The sequence below is a fragment of the Triturus cristatus genome, chromosome 6 (genome assembly GCF_964204655.1).
Source record: "Triturus cristatus chromosome 6, aTriCri1.1, whole genome shotgun sequence".
NCBI lineage: Eukaryota > Metazoa > Chordata > Amphibia > Caudata > Salamandridae > Triturus > Triturus cristatus.
This window is the reverse complement of record NC_140589.1, coordinates 1,845,183,000-1,845,201,637: the sequence shown is the minus strand read 5'-3', so window position 1 is coordinate 1,845,201,637 and position 18,638 is coordinate 1,845,183,000. Positions and strand designations below refer to the sequence as shown.

Below are 18,638 nucleotides of genomic sequence, written 5' to 3'. Positions count from 1 at the left end.
ATCCCTGTGATTAAGGATTTTTTGGAGGGTTTGCGTAAGGTGTTTCCCCCTGTTAGAAGACCTTCTCCACCATGGGAATTGAATGTGGTGTTATCTAGATTGATGAGGGAGCCTTTTGAGCCTATCCATAAGGCTTCGTTGCAGCACTTGTCTTGGAAGGCTGCCTTCCTTGTGGCCATTACATCGGCCAGGAGGGTGAGTGAGATTCAGGCTCTGTGTTGTCAAGAGCCGTATACTGTTTTCCATGCTTCTAAAGTAGTGATGCGTACCCATCCTAAATTTTTGCCTAAGGTAATCTCAGATTTCCATGTGAATCAGATGATAACTTTGCCTACGTTTTTTCAGCATCCTTCCTCTCCGGCGGAGAGGTCTCTGCATTCACTTGATGTACGTAGGGTGTTGAAATTCTACCTGGATAAGACAAAAGATATCCGCAGGTCGGATCAACTGTTTGTTAATTATGGTTCGGTAAGAACTGGTTTAGCTACCTCAAAGCAGTCCATTTCCAGATGGATTGTTTCCTGTATCCAGCTTTGTTACCAAAAAGCTAATAAAACATTGGGGGGTAAGCCTACGGCACATTCGACTAGAGGCAAGGTGGCTACTACCGCTTTGCTTAGGAATGTTCCCATTGCGGACATTTGTAAGGCTGCCACCTGGAAGTCAGTCCATACGTTTACAAAGCATTACTGCCTGGATTCTGATGCTAGGGCAGATGCGCAGGTTGGACAGGCTTCGCTGAGGAATTTGTTTGCACAGTGATTTGTTGGTGGTTGGACTTACTGCACCGCTTCTTGTTGGTTGGGATGGGCTTGCCATTCTATTCATAGATTATGACTATACACAGAGATCCCCTACTACAGAAGGAGTAGTTTCTTACCTGTAACTCCAGTTCTGTAGTAGGGGTATCTCTGTTATAGTCATAAGCGACCCTCCCTCCTCCCCGGTGGAGTAACCTGACAGTATCAGGCCTGTTGTTATACACCTTCAAAAAGAACTGAAATAACTTGTGTTGGCTGTGCATCCTGGGATACCGGGGGTCTCTGGAGAGTTTCTTAAAGGCACGGATCCCTTTAGCAGACACATAATGACAGCCTATAGGGCTTGTCTGTCCACCCCTTCCTCTCTATTGTTTAAAGGGATTTTGGTGAAGGGAGTGTGTGATAATAAAGGAACATGTCAAATGTGAATAAAAATGACATTTCAACTTTATTTTGGCTGTTGTGTTCACTTCAGAGGAAGTGCTGGCCAGTGCAGCCTTGGTGTGATTAGGCTGTATTATTTGGTCTGTCTCTTAAGTGTCTTTGCAGGTTTGCAAATGCGGGACAGCTTAAGAGATATTTTTGATTGCTCCGGGGTCCCCGCACATGGGCGGGGATTATTCATAGATTATGACTATAACAGAGATACCCCTACTACAGAACTGGAGTTACAGGTAAGAAACTACTCCTTCTCTATCATGTGTTCCTGCAATAGACGCCCTTCCAGGGGTGCGTACTCCGGGAGTGAGGCCGTCTGCAGCCCTCCCGCCCTCCATGCATGCGTCAGCTGAGCATATTTATAGTATTGCGTGGGGAGTAGGCCAAATTCCGTCTTAAGTACCGAGAAGCTCCTAGCCATAGTTGAACATGCCTGTTGCCTTAAACTCTCACCATTCCACCATGTGCGCACAATCCGCAACAAACTTGGTAAGAATCACCTCTCCATCCTCCAGGAAGAAGTGCAGGGCCTCCTACAAATGGGCGCTATGGAGAGGGCATCCACTATCTCTATGTTCTCATCTCCTAGAAGGAGGTTTTTTTCAGGCCTGTCCTCTATCTGAGGCCACTCATCTGCTTTCTCCTATTAAAAAGGTTTTGCATAGTGCAGGATGTCATCTCCCTCCTTCAACAGGATGAATTCATGATGAAGCTTGATCTCTAGGACGCCTGTTTACACATTCCCATCCACCCTGCACATCAATGGTACCTTTGCTTTGTGATAAGTGAACAACACTACCACTAGTACTTCTTTTTGGTGTCTCCACAGCCCCAGTGGTGTTTATGAAGTGCCTAGTATTGGTGCCTGTGCATCTGCGTAGGGCCAGCATTCACACTTCCCCTTGTCTGGTGGATTGGCTAATTAAGAGCATCAACAAGCTGCAGTGTCTAGCACACACTCCAAAGTGATGTCCCTGCTCCACAACTTGGGCTTTGCCATAAACGCTGGCAAATCCCATCTGCAGCCTCTACAAATCCAACCTTCCTAGGGTCCTTATTGGATGCAGTCACAGGGAAAGTTGCCCACTCACCATACTCCAAGCGCTCACTCTACAAGAGCCCATCATCCAAGTCCACAAGTACAAGGTTGTTCTTAGAACCAATCCTAGGTTTCAGCTTCCACCTTCACCAAACCATAGACTTCCCAGTCTTCTTCCCGCAAATGGATTTCTTTGTGGACAGAGATCTCCACATGTTAGATGTCCAAAGAGCTCTAGCATATGACATTGACAGGACCAAGCCATCCCATAAATGAGACCAGCTCTTTGTCTCATTTGCAAAGCCTCTCATAGGACATGCCATCTCCAAGGCAGTCATAGCTAGATGGATAGTTTTATAATTTTTAATGTAGCATCACAATCATGTTATTCATTTGCGCCTTTTCCTTGTAAATACACGCCATAGTGGTTGCGATAGCAAATGTACTCATTTACCTTAGACTTTATATCATAAAGAAAAGAGGGTTCTACCCACTCTATCCATGGTCCCCTTCACCCGCATGACAGGAGGGACTATTGTCTTCTTAGGAAACATCCCACTAGTGGATATTTGTAAGACAGCCACCTGATCAACATCACCCACCTTAACCATGCACCACTGTGTAGACATCTTAGCCCCATCAGCAGGTCGTGGTGGACCAGACTGTTTTAAGGACCTTGTTTCAGACATCTGCATCATGACATGTAATTGAATAAGTCAATTATATAGGGTGACAGTTGCCCAGCCCCCAATCTGGGCATTTTGGCGCTGAGTCCCTAAAGCTAAGTAATTGTCACAACTTAATGTCCGGTTGATGCATTGGGACTGGGGGAAAAAGTCAGGTTTTAAGAAGCTTTCTAAAAGTGACCTCATTCTCAGCTTGTCTCAGAAAGTAAAAAGGCTAGTTCCAGGCTTCCACACCGAGAACAGAGAGGGATCTGCGCCCTGCACCATCCTCCCCCACCACCCCCCAGCTTAAAATTTTTAATGCTCTAGAATTTATTATAAGCAGATTGAAAAGACTCTGTGCGGATAATATGGGACAAAATGTTCTGAAAGAAATTTGGAACCAGTTTGATGGTATGCCCTACAAACTATGGTAAAAGATTTGAACAAAATCCACTGTTCAGGGAAGTTTCCTAAATCTTTCGAAAGTGGAACTTTTACAAGGAAGTTTAGGAATAAGTCTGACTGCCGCAATTTTGACAACCTCAAGTTTCTTGATCAGGTAATTAGGAATGCCCAGGTAAAGATTATAACAATTGTCAATCCATTAAGTAATCAGGGCTTGAACTACAGGCTTTCTTTGCGGTCCAAGTTAGGAACTCAAAAAAACGTATTCAGAGATTTGATCAAAGAAAAACAAGTCCCTGAGACTGTAGTAACCTAATGGCGGAAAGATACATCGTTGTCAGACTCTGCTCCCAAATTCCTAGCTACGTCTGTGGGAGAAGGAGGCTTAGTAAGGTCATCTGGCCACCAATCAAGGGAAGAGAACTGATTGTTATTTCCAAAATGGAGAATTCCTTTTGCTCCATGCTCCACTTTAAATAATTACAGCTCGTCCATCTGACGACTTGGGAAAGATAGCTTTTCAAATTTGATTTGGAGCTGCAAGAATTCTTATCGAGTGACAAATTCAATTGGATATCATCCGTATATGACATAGTGGAGATACCAAATAATTTACTAAGTGCGATAAGAGAGGACATATATACATACAACAAAGTGGGTCTAAAGGATGAACCCTGAGGTACACTGTACTTCAGTGCTTTTCCATTGATCTAACAGGGCCCATTGTTCCCACCTGTTTCCTATTCTCTAAAAAAACATATTGAAGCCATGCCCACACGCTAGCAACTGCTTCTGGAGGGCACTGGTTTGCAGTTTGTGCTAACCATGTGTATCTACAGCCATACATGCTACAAAGGGAAAAAACTACTTACCCTGTAAGCAGTTATTCATGGAATGTAGTACTGTAGATTCACATGCACCCATGATTGTGAGAAGTTGGCCTGATATATGATGTCACTAGTTTTAGTGTACACCCTGTATCAGTCCAAACAACCCTTATGGTGATTGGTTGTAAAGTCAACCTTATAGACCAGCTATCCTAGTGGTAGCATGGACAAGAGCAGTCTTAGGCTAAACTCTGTATGGCTTGTGAAGCCAGCTGTTATACCATTATAATCCCTTGAATACCAAATGAAAGGACACCACACCAGATATATATATAAAATTAGAATGTATTTATTCTAACATATACCCTCAGCACTCTTTATGAGCTCAGAGGTCTAAGCACCACAATTTCTTAAGTAGCATACGTTAGGTTACACAGGAAAAATACAGTTAGGCCCAGGGGCCACGCAAACCATATACTAAGAAAGTGGTATAACTACCACGTCACGAACAGGGAGTAGGCCTAGGGCCTTGGGAATCGCTGGGGCTACACTACCCTACCAATAGTTAGGAAGTGGGAGCCCCACGGGAAGCGTGTGCAGTGTGGAAACACACAAGCGGGTTACATTAAAGTCAATGGGAATGTAGCAATTAGAAATAGGAAGAATAAGGACACTTCCGAAGTAACTAGGAGGAAGCAACTAAAGACTTAGAGACTTGGATAGTCAATATCCACTGGAGCACCGGAGTACTCGCGTTACCTCACCCACAGGAGACGGGTGCATAGGTGTGAAGATGTGTCGGGTGTCGTCGCTGGATCCTATGGATGCCTGAAGAAGAGATGCTGGCAGGCGGCCAGGAGGAAGATGTCCGGTGGATCCAAGGGTGGATCTTGAAGGAGGAACACCTGCAAGCAGAGGGGACAAAGTCTGGGTCACTAGCCATTGACCGTGTCGAACCAGGAAGGAACCAGGCGATGTCGTGCAGAACACAGGTGATGTCTTGAAGCTTGTCTCTGCAGCTGCGTGGACCAGGAGGTGTCGAGGACGACCAGAACCAGGGTACGAGCTGTCCCGCGAAGGATCTTGCTGCTGGCAGAGTCGACGTCCTGATTGGAGTCAACAAGCCTTGGCAAAGGCAACCCACGCGGAAAGGGAAATTCGCTTCAGGTGCAGACCAGGAAGGTCTGAGGTGCTTCTCTTTCACAGGGAAGCAAGGGCCAGTCTAGAGGAGCCAAACCAGCGGTGGAAAGTCAAAGGTTTGTCGTCGCAGAGGTCACTAGCCAACGGGCAAGCAACCGGACAGACGCGTCGAGCAGGAAAATGCAGAAGGGCCCCACGCAGAACTCGTGGAGTGTGGAGGGCTGATCTTCGGTGCAGTTGGGGCTTCTCAATCTCCAGAGCACAACTTCGAGGATGCCTCAGAAGCTGCGCTGGAAGCAAGTAGCCAATTTTCCCAGGTAGCCGGTCCCACGTCTCTCGTCGCTTCCACGGATCTCAGCTTTGCTGTGGATGTGGATCAGGGTCGGAGAAGTCTAGAAGTCAAGGCGCTGGTCGGGATCTGCAGTCGGTTACTCGTAGAACTTCGGGCAAAGCAAACGGCAGGTCGCTTGATGGTGCCTGTTTGCACAGGGTGGCTACTCCTTGGCCACAAGGGAGATTCTTCAGTCTTCTTCCGTAGTCGAATGTCGAAGGTCCAGAGTTTCTGTTCAAGTTTCAGTTATCAGGATAATCCAAAATCCTAGGGACTCAGCTCCCACTCTTATACTAATTTGGGGGGCTGGGTTACCTGCTAGGTCCCTCCTATGGGTGGGACCAGGGAGGGGGGTGGTTACACCCCCTTCCCTTTGTCCAGTTTCGCGCCAGGACTGGGGCTGGAGTGCCCCAGCACCGGTTTGAACTGGACTATGCATGGGACACCTTGTGTGCCCCAGGCAGTCTCGTTTCATTCATCCCTGCCTGCCCAGATACACTAAGGCCTGTCTAGGGTGGTGCTAGCTCCTCCCAAGGCAGGAAACCTATTGTCCAAGCCTCCCGTGCCGGGATCACTCCCAGCAGCAGGAGGTCAGACTTGTGTCTGTGGCAGCAGCATCCATTTTGTGATGCTGGGGCTCTGGTTAACTTTAACCGGGTAGTAGGTCTTCAACATGTCTTCTCCCTCTAGAAGGGAGGAATATTATCCTCATCCCCAGAAATGGGATGGGGGTAGTATTCCAAAGTGTTAGACACCTTACACGACATGTTTTGATAAAGCCAAACCATAGTTACCATAACCGCGAGGATTATAAGGCACTTTAAGAGTATATGGTAGGCGATATCATAGAACAGCTATAAGGACATGGTTCCGAAAGCTGCAGACAGGCTCAGCTCATGCTAGAGCACCATCTCACATGTTACCAAGCACTCTGCCTTCAGGATTTGTTAAGGCCTGCCATAGGAGTGACTGATAGGTTACCCATGTGTCTATATATAAGGTAGGTATAGGAATACTATACCTAAGCAAGGGGTGATTACATAAACTTGCCCCAGCTGAGTGATCAGCCAGTTGTGTCATGATGGGAGGCCAGCCAGGGGTGGCATAATACATGCTGCACCCCCTGGTAGGCCTAGGGTACACCCATGCCCTGGGTACCTAAGGTACACTGTACAGGGCCCTATAAGGTGATCCTTACCAATTGGGTTATGTACCTAATGTACATAGTATGAATTTAGAGAGAGAACAGCTGGGCTGTGGGTCTGATTAGCAGGCCCACAGCCACATCTAAGTCGAAAACCAGTGAAGCAAAAGCAAAAAGTGGGGGTGACCATAGGAAGCAGACCCTACTCTCCTAGAATGATCTTCCCAGGAAGCCTGTATTTTTTGCATATCATTTGCTTTCTGTATTTCACTGCACATTTGCCTTCATGCATCTTGCGTTCATATTCCTTACATACTCTCATCCACTGTGCAAAAATAATCACACATGGACTTTTTTGCCCATGCACAATGTACATCAAGATGGGGAGCCACACAACATCTCATGACTTCTCATGTCTCGATACTTCTTCGAACATAAACAACTTTCAAACGTTTGAGGCCAACACTTGATGACAGGAGTGCGCTAAGCATGTGAAACTAAAATACTATATACTACAAACATATGCTTGCAGGGTAAGGTGCATTTTCCTTAAAAAATTGTTATATGTCTATTAGTTTTTTATAATTGTGTTTTATTTTGTATTTATTTTTCATGTTTTTCAGTCTATGAAGTGTATTAATTTTAATACCTTATTTAAAAAAAAAATTCACGATTTAATAGTTATCCTGTTTAAATAATAATTATACATGTTTATATTGGTTTTTTTATAACATAAATTATCTTTTTTTTCTTTTCAAATCTTTTTATTGAAGATTATATTATATAAAATTATCTTTCTTAAGAAATATTTATTTAATACATGTAATTTAAATTAAAATTTTAATTTTAAAATGTATATACTTTTTAAAGCAAATGTAAAGTTACATGTAATTGTATGAATTAATTATATACATGCATTACATTTTTTTAAATATATATATTTGTTACCATAATATTTGAATATATATACTTACCAATGCAATATTGGTATTATAGGCCACAACATATTAGTAGTCAATATTCTTGTACTTTATAAGCATGTAAAGTGGATATATTGGTCCTTGATATTTGATATCCTGCCTTGGTTGTTAAATTGAGTGCCTTTAAGTCCAAATAAGATAAATAAGATAAATAATATTAACATATTTTATTTTCATTGCTTAGAGGCAACTAAATTGTCCTGTATGATAGATACAGTGTTATTATTAATTTTGATAGTATAATTAATATGCCTACTTATGTATTCAAATCTGATCCGTTATTGTTCCCTGATGGGTTACAGGTCCTGCCACCCAATGTTCCAGGTCGCTTTCACCGCAGGCTCACCTAGGCGGCAAATCTCCCAAGTATGATTGTGCCTTCTGGCACTCTGCAGCGCCTCCTGTTCCATTGCTCTTGGAAAACAAGCACCTCCATACTCAAGCGATCTAGATTGCTGCAAATATTTTACATCCACCCATTGCCAAATGAATTGTGCCTGTTTATCACACAATCTCTTAAAGCGAAGATCTTCAGATTGAAATCATTGGACTTTTAAACAGGCCAAACTGTTTGGAAATTGGTTAAACCAAATAAATATCATATTTCAGAATAAGTTCTTTCTTCCAACAAGTGCCATTTCAACTAGCCTGGCTTAACAGCTAGAGCGGCCGACCTTGAAGCCGGGGCACCGGGTTCCAGTCTGGTGGAAGGCTCAAGTATTCTGTGATTCTGGGCAAATCACTTAAACTCTCTGTGCCTAGAAAAAAAAATATGAATCAGTCCGTCTGTAATGCAGCTGGTGCTCATGTAAAGCATCCTGGTACATTTGGGTCCAGTTCGCGCTGTAAAAAAAACAAAAAAAAACTGCAATCTTATTCCCTCCCCCTGCAGATGGATTTAGTTCCAGTTCAGTAGATACTTCTCAGATGAGAAGGAGTAATGCTCTTTATTTATATTGTTCTTGGATCTGCTGAAGCCCAGAGAATAATCATGTGGACCTCAAATGCGCAGTCTATAACTACCTTATTAGACATTCCTAGAGTCGAATTGTGCCTTTTTGTTGCTACCAGGTGCTCTGTCAAAGCCATTGAGGCAGCCATTGGAGCCCGCCAGTGGAAGAAGGCTATTCATATTCTGGATCTACAGGATGGAAAGACGGCGACCAAGTACTATCACAAGATCGCACAGCACTATGCATCGGCGCAGGAGTATGAGGTGAGAGCTCTTTTTTCAACAAACAGTTTTGGTGTATTATTACTATTTGCATGTCTTTCAATTGAATATCTTGCCTGGTAGCAGATATGCATTAAAAAGAAGGATGTCTAACCACTGATCTTAAAACATGGTGTCTGCTACCAGCATTCTTTATGTATTTGGTGTAATATGGCCACTAATGGTTTTACCTTTTTCTCATTTAATGGGTGGGAACAAAATGCCAGAACAGTTTGAAACATGCATCCAGCTAATAGTCACGTTTACTGCATATGCATTAAATCAGAATACTGAAAAAGGATAACTCTGCAGAAGAAATATTCATTTATTTCCTCTTGCTTGAAAAAAAATACAGACAGATTGTCTGCAGTTTCAGCGGCAACCATCTCCAGGATTCTGGGTTTTCAAGTTTGAAGATTATGAAATATATGAGACTTGATCTCAGTGGAGTCAATTCTTTTTTTTTTGTTTAAATTTTTTTTTTGAAAAACCTTTATTGACATTTCAACCAATAACAAGTATGGGCCTACAACCCCCGGGGCCGGCCGCTAAGCAGTCAGAGTAACAGAAATAAAATTTTATCACAGGCAGCACCTCGGGGAGCAGAATCTCCATGCTAGTACACTCTCGGCCACTGAACAGCCCAAGGAGGAGACCAGGATACAAATGGTTTTCATTTTATAATAAGGGAGGATGGAAGGATCAGGTGCCAAACAGTTTCCCAGCAGCGAAAAATGACAGGCAGAATAATAAACGTCAACAATAAACAGCAATCTATCTAATCAATGGCGTTGAAACAGGAAGTTCAGGATGTGGAGGAATATCACGGCCATTTGCGCCTGCAGTCCCCTGCCCTAAAACCCAGAAAACACCACGGAAATTGTGGCACACACGAAAATGCGGTGATTAACGACAAAGGAGTTCTACCATGCTGATCCCAGAGAAGAAAGACCAAGAAGAATAAGAGAAGAAAAAGGAGGCCATGAGAAAAAAAAAAGGGAGTAAAGACTAAAGAATCCCCTCCCCCAACCCCCCACCCTGCACCTCTGCAGATGAGTACGGCCCCCCCCCCCAGCAGTGTGCCTGTCGCCCCGGAACCAGACCCGAAATATAGAAGAAACAGAGAAAAAGGAGTAAGAAAAGAAACCCCACCAGACGGGGGGGTAGAGAGAGTATTAATAAACTGGAGGAGGGCCTTCAAAACCTGCCCCCGGCTTCTCCCTCCCGCACAATATGTTTCCCCCCAAAGCAAACAATAAACAACACAAAATCGCTCATGTCAAAGAAAAATGGGGAGCATTATGCACCTATTACACTAACAGTTATGCCGTGAGAGCACGCAACCCCTGAGCCCGCCCGCCTATTGAATGACCACCTCTGAAGGATTAGCCTCATCCTTGGCCACTCTTTGCGATTCCACCCATGCATACCCATCGACCCAGTGCCATGTACAATGTTACAAGGAAGAGGAGCGTCCCAAAAAGACCAGGAAGCGACACACACAGGTAGGGTGGAAGTCTCTGAACACCAACACAGTCAGCATTATGGAGGGTCGTCTTTCCCAGTGCTGCCCCAGGATCTGAACTGCACACAAGGTCCAGGAAGGCGGAATCAGCCAGGGCAGGCGACCGTTGCTTGTATATTGCCTGGGTCGCCGGAGGCCGCGCACGGGACAAGGCCACCACCCCCCACTCAGGTCCAAGACCTCCGGAACAGACCAGACCCACAGCCGGCCGATCACACGTTAGTTCACTGTCCGGAGTTTCCAGCTGTTCGCTATTCACAGGGGCGGCCACGACACTATCCTCCTGTGTGCAGTGTAGGAAGTCCCTGTGTACCTGGGGACAGGCAGGCCGCAACTGTTCCGACGCTGATGCCACCCCATCAAGCTTACTCCCTAATACCCAGGCGCCGTGAACCAAGGTGGAATGAAGGGCACCGAGAGCTTCGAGAAGGTCACCGTACCCCAGCACAGCTCCCGGCGCTCGCTCCGCTACGCTCCTCATAGTTGCACACTCCCAATCTTGCTGCGACCTAGTGGACAGGATGGTAGACCTCGTCCTATCAAGATGGCCGCCGGGTAGGTCCAACCCAGAGTGGGACCGGGACTCAGGGACAAGCGCCTCGAAGTTCCATGTCACTGGGAACAGGGTTCCGGGGGCAGGCAAAAATTTATCCGGTGTGTGGTCACGGGCAACAGTCATCCCCACCACGGACCAGCGCCCGCGAAAATCCGGGAGCAGCCCGCAAGAATCAGGGCGAGTTACGGGCGGCGTCCGGGCAGCTCACCGGCGAAGGCTGAGGCGATCATCGGAGAATCTTGAAATTGCCACCTCGGGCATGCACTCGTTCCGCTACGCTTAGTGGTAGGAACGACCACGGCGAAATGTAGGCCGATATTCGCACCGCTCCGGTAGTCCGACTCCACCCAGTCACCAAAGGCCGCTGTTGTTGAACTGCCGCCCGGCCATGTTGTCCACTCGAGGTCCCGGTTCCAGGGCTGCACAGGCCGCAAACTTCAAATGGACATTTCTCCGGCGGTACCGCCGCCAGAAACTTCGGAGTCACACGAGCGGTTGCCGCTCTCATTCACCAACACGGGGATATAGCGCAGGCTAAGGATCTCATGCAGGATATCTGTGCGGGATGTGGAGGTTCACGGAGCCGGGAGCCTACGCTGCCGTTCCGGTCGCCATCTTGGCTCCTCCCCCAGTGGAGTCAATTCTTGTATGCAACTCCAAGAATTACAGAAGCCAAAGAATTTAATGCATAATGTATTCAAATAGTACACATACCATCAAATATCTCTCTCATATTTCCATACTGCATTGGGAATCAAAGACCCTCCAGAGAATAAAGCTATGCTGTGGGATGGAAATAAAGGGCACTGAGATGAGAAAGGCATGGGTGAGGGAAGCATACTGTGACTCTTGCTCTCTTAGACAAAGGCAGCAATCTGAATGCAAATTATCAGGGGAAGATGGGAGCAGAGACCATTTAACTGTACAAACCAAACCTATGCCATTGTACTCTGTCAGAGCTAAATAACTAATCCTATGAGTGGGGTCTAATTGGGTTATTCCAAGAAGTGGAATGGCCCAGTATTTTAGGGGTGGTGTTGAGAGAATAACTGGGTGCAAGTACTTTCCCACACTGTTCAGCATCACAGGTAAAACACCCTGCATTGTTGTACCTCCCAGAGCATGTAAAGAGATAGATGCAAAATCTTCTGACACCACACGGACTCCGCTGAACAGCATCCTACATGTGGTATCATGGCTCGTCTAGAACCTCAGGAAGTTCAGACATATCTCGTCAATGCTGGCACTATGCTGGCTCAAATTCTAGGACTGCATCATCTTCAGATAGGCTGAGTCATCTACAAGGCTACCTGCAACATTCATATCTGACAACTACCTCTGGTGGGCAGTAGAATACCAGATTCCATGACCATCGTCAGACTGGGAACAAACAACTGCAATTAGGAGGAAACCAAAAGACAAACCATCTCCACCTATGCTCACAGGATCTGAAATACCATCACTATCAGCAGCATTATCGCCTCAGCCCTCTACAATCCAGAGAGAAGATGAAAACTCACTTCATTAGAAAACACTACATCTCAACACAATAGGATTAATTTGCCATAAACATCCAGCTTAATGATAAACTATCTTGAATAGTAAGTCGGGACTCCCGCCATGGATCAGTACTTCTTTGCTCTCTAGCTGGGTCCATGCTTTATAACTACCTACACGTAAATAGATATTCAGCATATCCACCATCAACACAAGCACGGCACTGGTTGTGACATCACTGGTTGACCATGCTTTCCCAGCACCGCAAGAATGTATCTTGTTGATCATGTACATTGTCCATACTATGAAAGGCAACTCATTGCGCTCTATTAAGTTAGAGAGTAAATATTTTGCCTCTGCGCATCTTAACACTATATTTTCCTGTATTAAAGTACTGAAGAGTCACAGTCTGACACAAGAGATGAAAGATAAAAGATACCAGTGCTATAGAACTGCAGTTACAGGTAAGTAACCTAAATGTAGTATGTAGGAAGGTGGATATCTGACTATGGTTACCCCCAACTTTTCGCCTAGTGTCTAGCTGGTTTTTCGACTTAGTTGGCCTGAGATCCTGCCATTCAGGGTCTCAGGCTGTCTGCTCTCTCTGTAAAATGGACTCCATGTACCCTAGGTACATAACCAATTGGTAAGGATCACCTTATTGGACCCTGTACAGTGTACCCTAGGTACCCAGGGCATAGGTGTACCCTAGGCCTCCCAGGGGCTGCAGCATGTATTATGCCACCACTGGTCTGGCCTTCCAATCAGACACAACTGGCTGATCACTCAGCTGGGGCAAGGTCGTGTAATCACCCCTTGCTTAGATATAGTATGCCTATATCTACCCTTATATATAGACACATGTGTACCTATCAGTCACTCCTATGGCAGGCCTTAACAATCCTGGAGGCAGAGTGCTTGGTAACATGTGAGATGGTGCTCTAGCATGAGCTGAGCCTGTCTGCAGCTTTCGGAACCATGTCCTTATAGCTGTTCTATGATATAGCCTACCATATACTCTTAAAGTGCCTTATAATCTTAAACGGTTATGGTAACTATGGTTGGGCTGTATCAAAACATGTCGTGTAAGGTGTCTAACACTTTGGAATAATACCCCCATACCATTTCTGGTGATGAGGATATTATTCCTCCCTTCTAGAGGGAGAGACATGTTAAAATCCTACTTTGCTGTATAACCTCTGACCAAAGCCTCAGCATCACAAAATGGATGCTGCTGCCACGACACAAGTCTGACCTCCTGCAGCTGGGAGTGATCCCAGCCAGGGAGGCCTGGACAATAGGTTTCCTGCTTGGGGAGGTGCTAGCACCTCCCCAGACAGCCTTTAGTGTATTGGGGCAGGGTGGGCTGAAAGGAATGAGACATGCCTGGGGCACACAAGGTGTTCCTTGCATAGTCCAGTTCAAACCGGCGCTGGGGCACTCCAGCCCCAGCTCTGGCGCGAAACTGGACAAAGGGAAGTGGGTGTAACCACCCCCTCCCAGGTCCCACCCATAAGGCGTGACCTAGCAGGTATCCCAGCCCCCCAGATTAGTATAAGAGTGGGAGTTGGGCCTCAAGACTTTAGATTATCCTGAACCTGCAAAACTGAACAGAAACTCTGGACCTTCGACATTCGACGAAAGAAGAAGACTGAAGAATCTCCCTTGTAGCCAAGGAGTGGCTACCCTGTGCAAACAGGCACCATCAAGAGACTACCCTTTGCTTTGCGACCGTTCTACGAGGAACCGACTGCAGAGCCCGACCAGAGCCTTGACTTCCAGACTTCTCCGACCCTCATCCACATCTGCAGCAGAGCTGAGATCCGTGGAGGCGACGAGCGACGTGGGACCGGCTACCTGGAAAAAGTGGCTAGTAACTTACAGCGCAGCTTCTGAGGTACCCTCGAAGTTGTGCACCGGGGATTGAGAAGGCCCAACCCCAAGCACCATCTGCACCGAAGATCAGCCCCCCACACTCCACGAGTCCTGCGTGGGGCCCTTCAGCATTTTCCTGCTTGCCGCGTCTGTCCGGTTGCTTGCCCGCTGGCTAGTGGCCTCTGTGACGACGCACCCTGAAATCTTCTGCGCTGGTTTGGCTCCTCCAGACTGGCTCCCGCTTCTCTGCAAAGAAGAAGCACCCCAGACCTTCCTGGTCTGCACCAGAAGCAAGTCCTTCGTTCTTCGTGGGTTCCGCTTGCCAAGGCTTGGTGAGTCCTAGTCCAACTTCGACGCCGCCGACAGCAAGAGCCTTCGTGGGACAGCTCGCCTCCTGGGCCTGGTCGTCCTCGACGCTTCCTGGTCCTCCTGGCTGCAGCGACAAGCTTCACCTTCACCTGCAATCTTCACGACATCGCCTGGTTCCTTCCTGGTTCCACGTGGTCACTGGCTAGTGACCTTGACTCTGTCCCTTCTGCTTGCAGGTTTCTTCTCTTCTTGATCCCAGCCTTGGGATCCACCGGACACTCTTCACTGACTGCCTGTCAGCATCTTTCTTCAGGCATCCATAGGAGTCGACGACGAAAACGACGCATCTTCACCCCTATGCACCCGCAGCCTGTGGGCTAGGTAACTTGGGTACTCCGGTGCTCATCAGGATAGTGACTATCCTAGTGTCTAGTTTTCAAGTCTCAACTTCCTAGCTACTCCGGAAGTGTCCTAAATCTACCGTTTTCTAAACTGTACTATTGCTATTGACTTTTACGCATTACGCGTGAGTGTTTCCACTCTGCACACGAATCCCGTGGGCCTCCCACTTCCTAACTAACGCTAGTGTAGTGTAGCCCCAGCGATTCCCTAGGCCTAGGCCTATTCTATTTCCGTGACAGTGGTTCTTATACCACTTACTTAGTATATGGTTTGCGTGGCCCCTAGGGCCTAACTGTATTACTTACCTGTGTGACTTAATGTATGCATAAATAAGACTGTGTTGTACTTACCTCTAATCTCATAAAGAGTGCTGAGGGTTTGACTAGAATAAATACACTTTATTTTATATATATATCTGTTGTGGTGTCCTTTCATTTGGTATTCAAGGGATTATATATGGTATCACAGCTGGCTTCACATGCCATTCAGAGTTTAGCCTAAGACTGCTCTTGTCCATGCTACCACTAGGATAGCTAGTCTATAAGGTTGACTTTACAACCAATCACCATAAGGGTATTTGGACTGATATAAGGTGTACACTAGAACTAGTGACATCATACATCAGGCCAACTTCTCACATAGTAGGATGTATTCTGTCAATAGTCACACTATTATTATTGTTGGTAATGTTAGTTGTTGTACAACAATCTGTTGTTTTGATACCACTATTAATAATTGTCTTATTGAATGTGTCCAATACTGCTCTGAAATAGAACATGAGATATGTCAAGAAAGCCCTATTGATGATATATTGACCATGTCTATCCATCAGAAAGTAATGAAATTGTCTCTTTGTGCTTTCTCCCAGGTTGCAGAGCATCTGTACATTAAAGCAGATCAGACGAAGGATGCAATTGATATGTACACTCAGGCTGGCCTTTGGGAAGAGGCTCACAAGGTAAAGCTGCAGGATGGAGTAAAGGGCAGGAGGCTATCTTGAGAGATTGCACCAGCACTGTACTGTGAGCATCTCATTAGCTGGTTGTGGTGACAGTAGATGTTATTGCCAAGTTACTGCTTATGTCATTTCAATATTTAATTGATTTCAAATCATCATGTTTTCATCCCAGGTTTGCTAGAAAGGGTATGCCCAAAGAATATGCTCAAGTCAGAACTTAGGGCCACAGTTTGATGCTGTCAGTGGCGGTCCAACAGGCTGACAGCCCTTTGGTCTGAATGCCAGATTATGATACCAGCAGTTGGACCATTTTTTGTCAGGGGGGAAGACCGCCGCCTCCGACAGGATCTAGTATCCCGTCGGAGCAGCGGTCGGATTCCTATCCCAACAATGGAGGCAGTGCCTGCGCAGGCACTCCTATAGGGATTATGATGTCCGTTTCTGACTGCCTTTTCATGGCGGCCCCACCGCTATGAAAAGGCAGCTAGAAAGGAACTTTGGGGACCACAAGAAGGGCTACCTTCCCCCGTGGACCACTGCTAATGCCCCCCACACATCCATGCACCGTGTGGTGCCTGGCACACGATGCATGGATGTACACAAAGTACCTCTTCCTACTGCATCTTGTGCTGCGGCCCTTTTCCTGGGCCGCAGCGCAAGCCGCAGTACCAAAAGGGACTTTCTGACTGCCTGCACAGCTCTCTGATCGTAATGAGGCAGATGGGAACGCCAACTTATTGCCAGATGGATACCTGCCCGCAGCGATAGCAGTCATATGCTCGTCCGACCACCATCATAATGAGGGCCTTAATATGGAGCACATTTGTTACATTAGCCGATTGCATTTGGAGTATGAAAATACTCAACAGAAGGTTACAACAGTTCGGCAGGCAGGTGTCTTGCCAAACTACCTCAGATTGCTGTTATTGTGCAGCGCTAGGTAAATATCCATGTCTACATTTTAGCACAGCCAGCTCCAAGTTTAAATATCCTTCCTAATTCTTTTTTTTATTTTGATTGTGCTGTATGTTTCATAAATTCAATCAAAACTACGGGCCAGATGTAGGAAGCCAAATAGCAATCGCTAATGCCGAAATTCGCAGAATTTCGGCCTTGGCGATCGCAATTTGGCTTTGAGCAATGTAGGTAAGATTAAACCTACTTGCAAAATAAGGAATTGCAAAAATTGCGAATCCCTATTTTGCGATTGTATTTAAGGAATCGCAAATTGCGATTCCTTAAATGCAATGTAAGTAACACAAAAGAAAGTGCATTTTAGCCTTAAGGAATCGCTAATTACCACCAACTTCAAGTTGGTGGTAATTAGCGATTTCCTTTAAAAAGCACTTTTTTGCTTTTTTAAGAGTGCCATGTGGCACACATTCATGCCCTTAGGGCATGTATGTGCTCCACATGTGCACACATGCACATTTCAGGGGTGCAACAGGGTGTCCTTTTGGAACCCTTGCACCCTTGAAATTGCGTCTGCAATTTGCAATTCTCTAATAGCGAATCGCAAATTGAGTATGTCTTCCCATTCATTCCTATGGGCCTCCTAGCCCAAAAGAATGAATGGGTAGGTATTCCTTATTGGCGAATCTCAATTTGCGATTCGCTATTAAGGAATTTTAAGCAATCGCTAATATTTTAGCAATTCCTACCTACATTCAATTCTGCGAGTCTTTAATAGCGAATTGGTAAAATTCGCTATTAAGGATTCCCAAAATTAATTTTACCTACATCTGGCCCTAAATTTCTTGTTAGTGCTGTTAAGTTTTACAATGAAACATGGTCTTGGTCACTGTAGATAATCAGTCTTTGTTTAAACTCCATGACTGAAAGCTTATTGGATATTTTGTTCAATAGTTTCTGGGTTTCCATTGTCCTTAAAGGAAATGTAGTAAGACTTGGTACTGATGTAATTAGTGGTACCCACATTCCTGATCTCCTTTATAAGTCTAAGATGGCCCAGTAAGTTAGCCTGATATCTCAGTCAAGGAGGTAGGACCAAAATAGACAACAAAGGCCTCTAGTAAGTCCCGTCTCTGCCCAAATTGTATGTGAGGAAAGGGTTTTGCAGGACATTGCCACTCAAATGTACTGGCATGGCTAGGTATCCGCTGGACTGCTGACTAAATAAGTACCACCAAGCCCTATTGGCATTTTGCATCACTTCACATATTCTGTGTTAGGATACAGGTAGACACAGTATCTGGAGCACTCCAAAAGTAACCCCAAGAAATGAAGGACTTCTTAAATGTTCTACTTTCCAACCCTGCTGTTGTTTCAAGTTACAGTTTTATGAATTGACCGATCTTTATTGTGGCCATGGTGTTTTTTGCCCCACAAAACTTCATAGATTAAGGAATGTTTTCAGTAACAGTTTTTCTAATAGTAGCATGCAAGTTTAATCTGTTTCAGTTATTACACAGATTCTGAATTTGATAGTGGGATTGATTTTATTTTTAATTTTGTTACTCTGAAACAGTGAGATGTTGTGCTGCTGAGTAACACAAAAGTATTGAAACAGCTGTAGGAGAGTAGGGTCTGCTTTCTATGTTCACCCCCAC

General features: G+C 45.6%; 1 protein-coding gene across 2 annotated transcripts in view; it reads left to right on the top strand.

The window, feature by feature from the left end:
- Positions 1–18,638, top strand: part of IFT172 (intraflagellar transport 172) — a 1,173,227-nt gene that overhangs the window by 548,422 nt on the left and 606,167 nt on the right. For both annotated transcript variants that reach the window (XM_085613308.1, XM_085613307.1), the window contains 2 exons: positions 8,805–8,949; positions 15,979–16,068. In XM_085613308.1, coding sequence (XP_085469434.1) covers positions 8,805–8,949; positions 15,979–16,068 — 235 coding nt within the window. The remainder of the gene's footprint in view (positions 1–8,804; positions 8,950–15,978; positions 16,069–18,638) is intronic.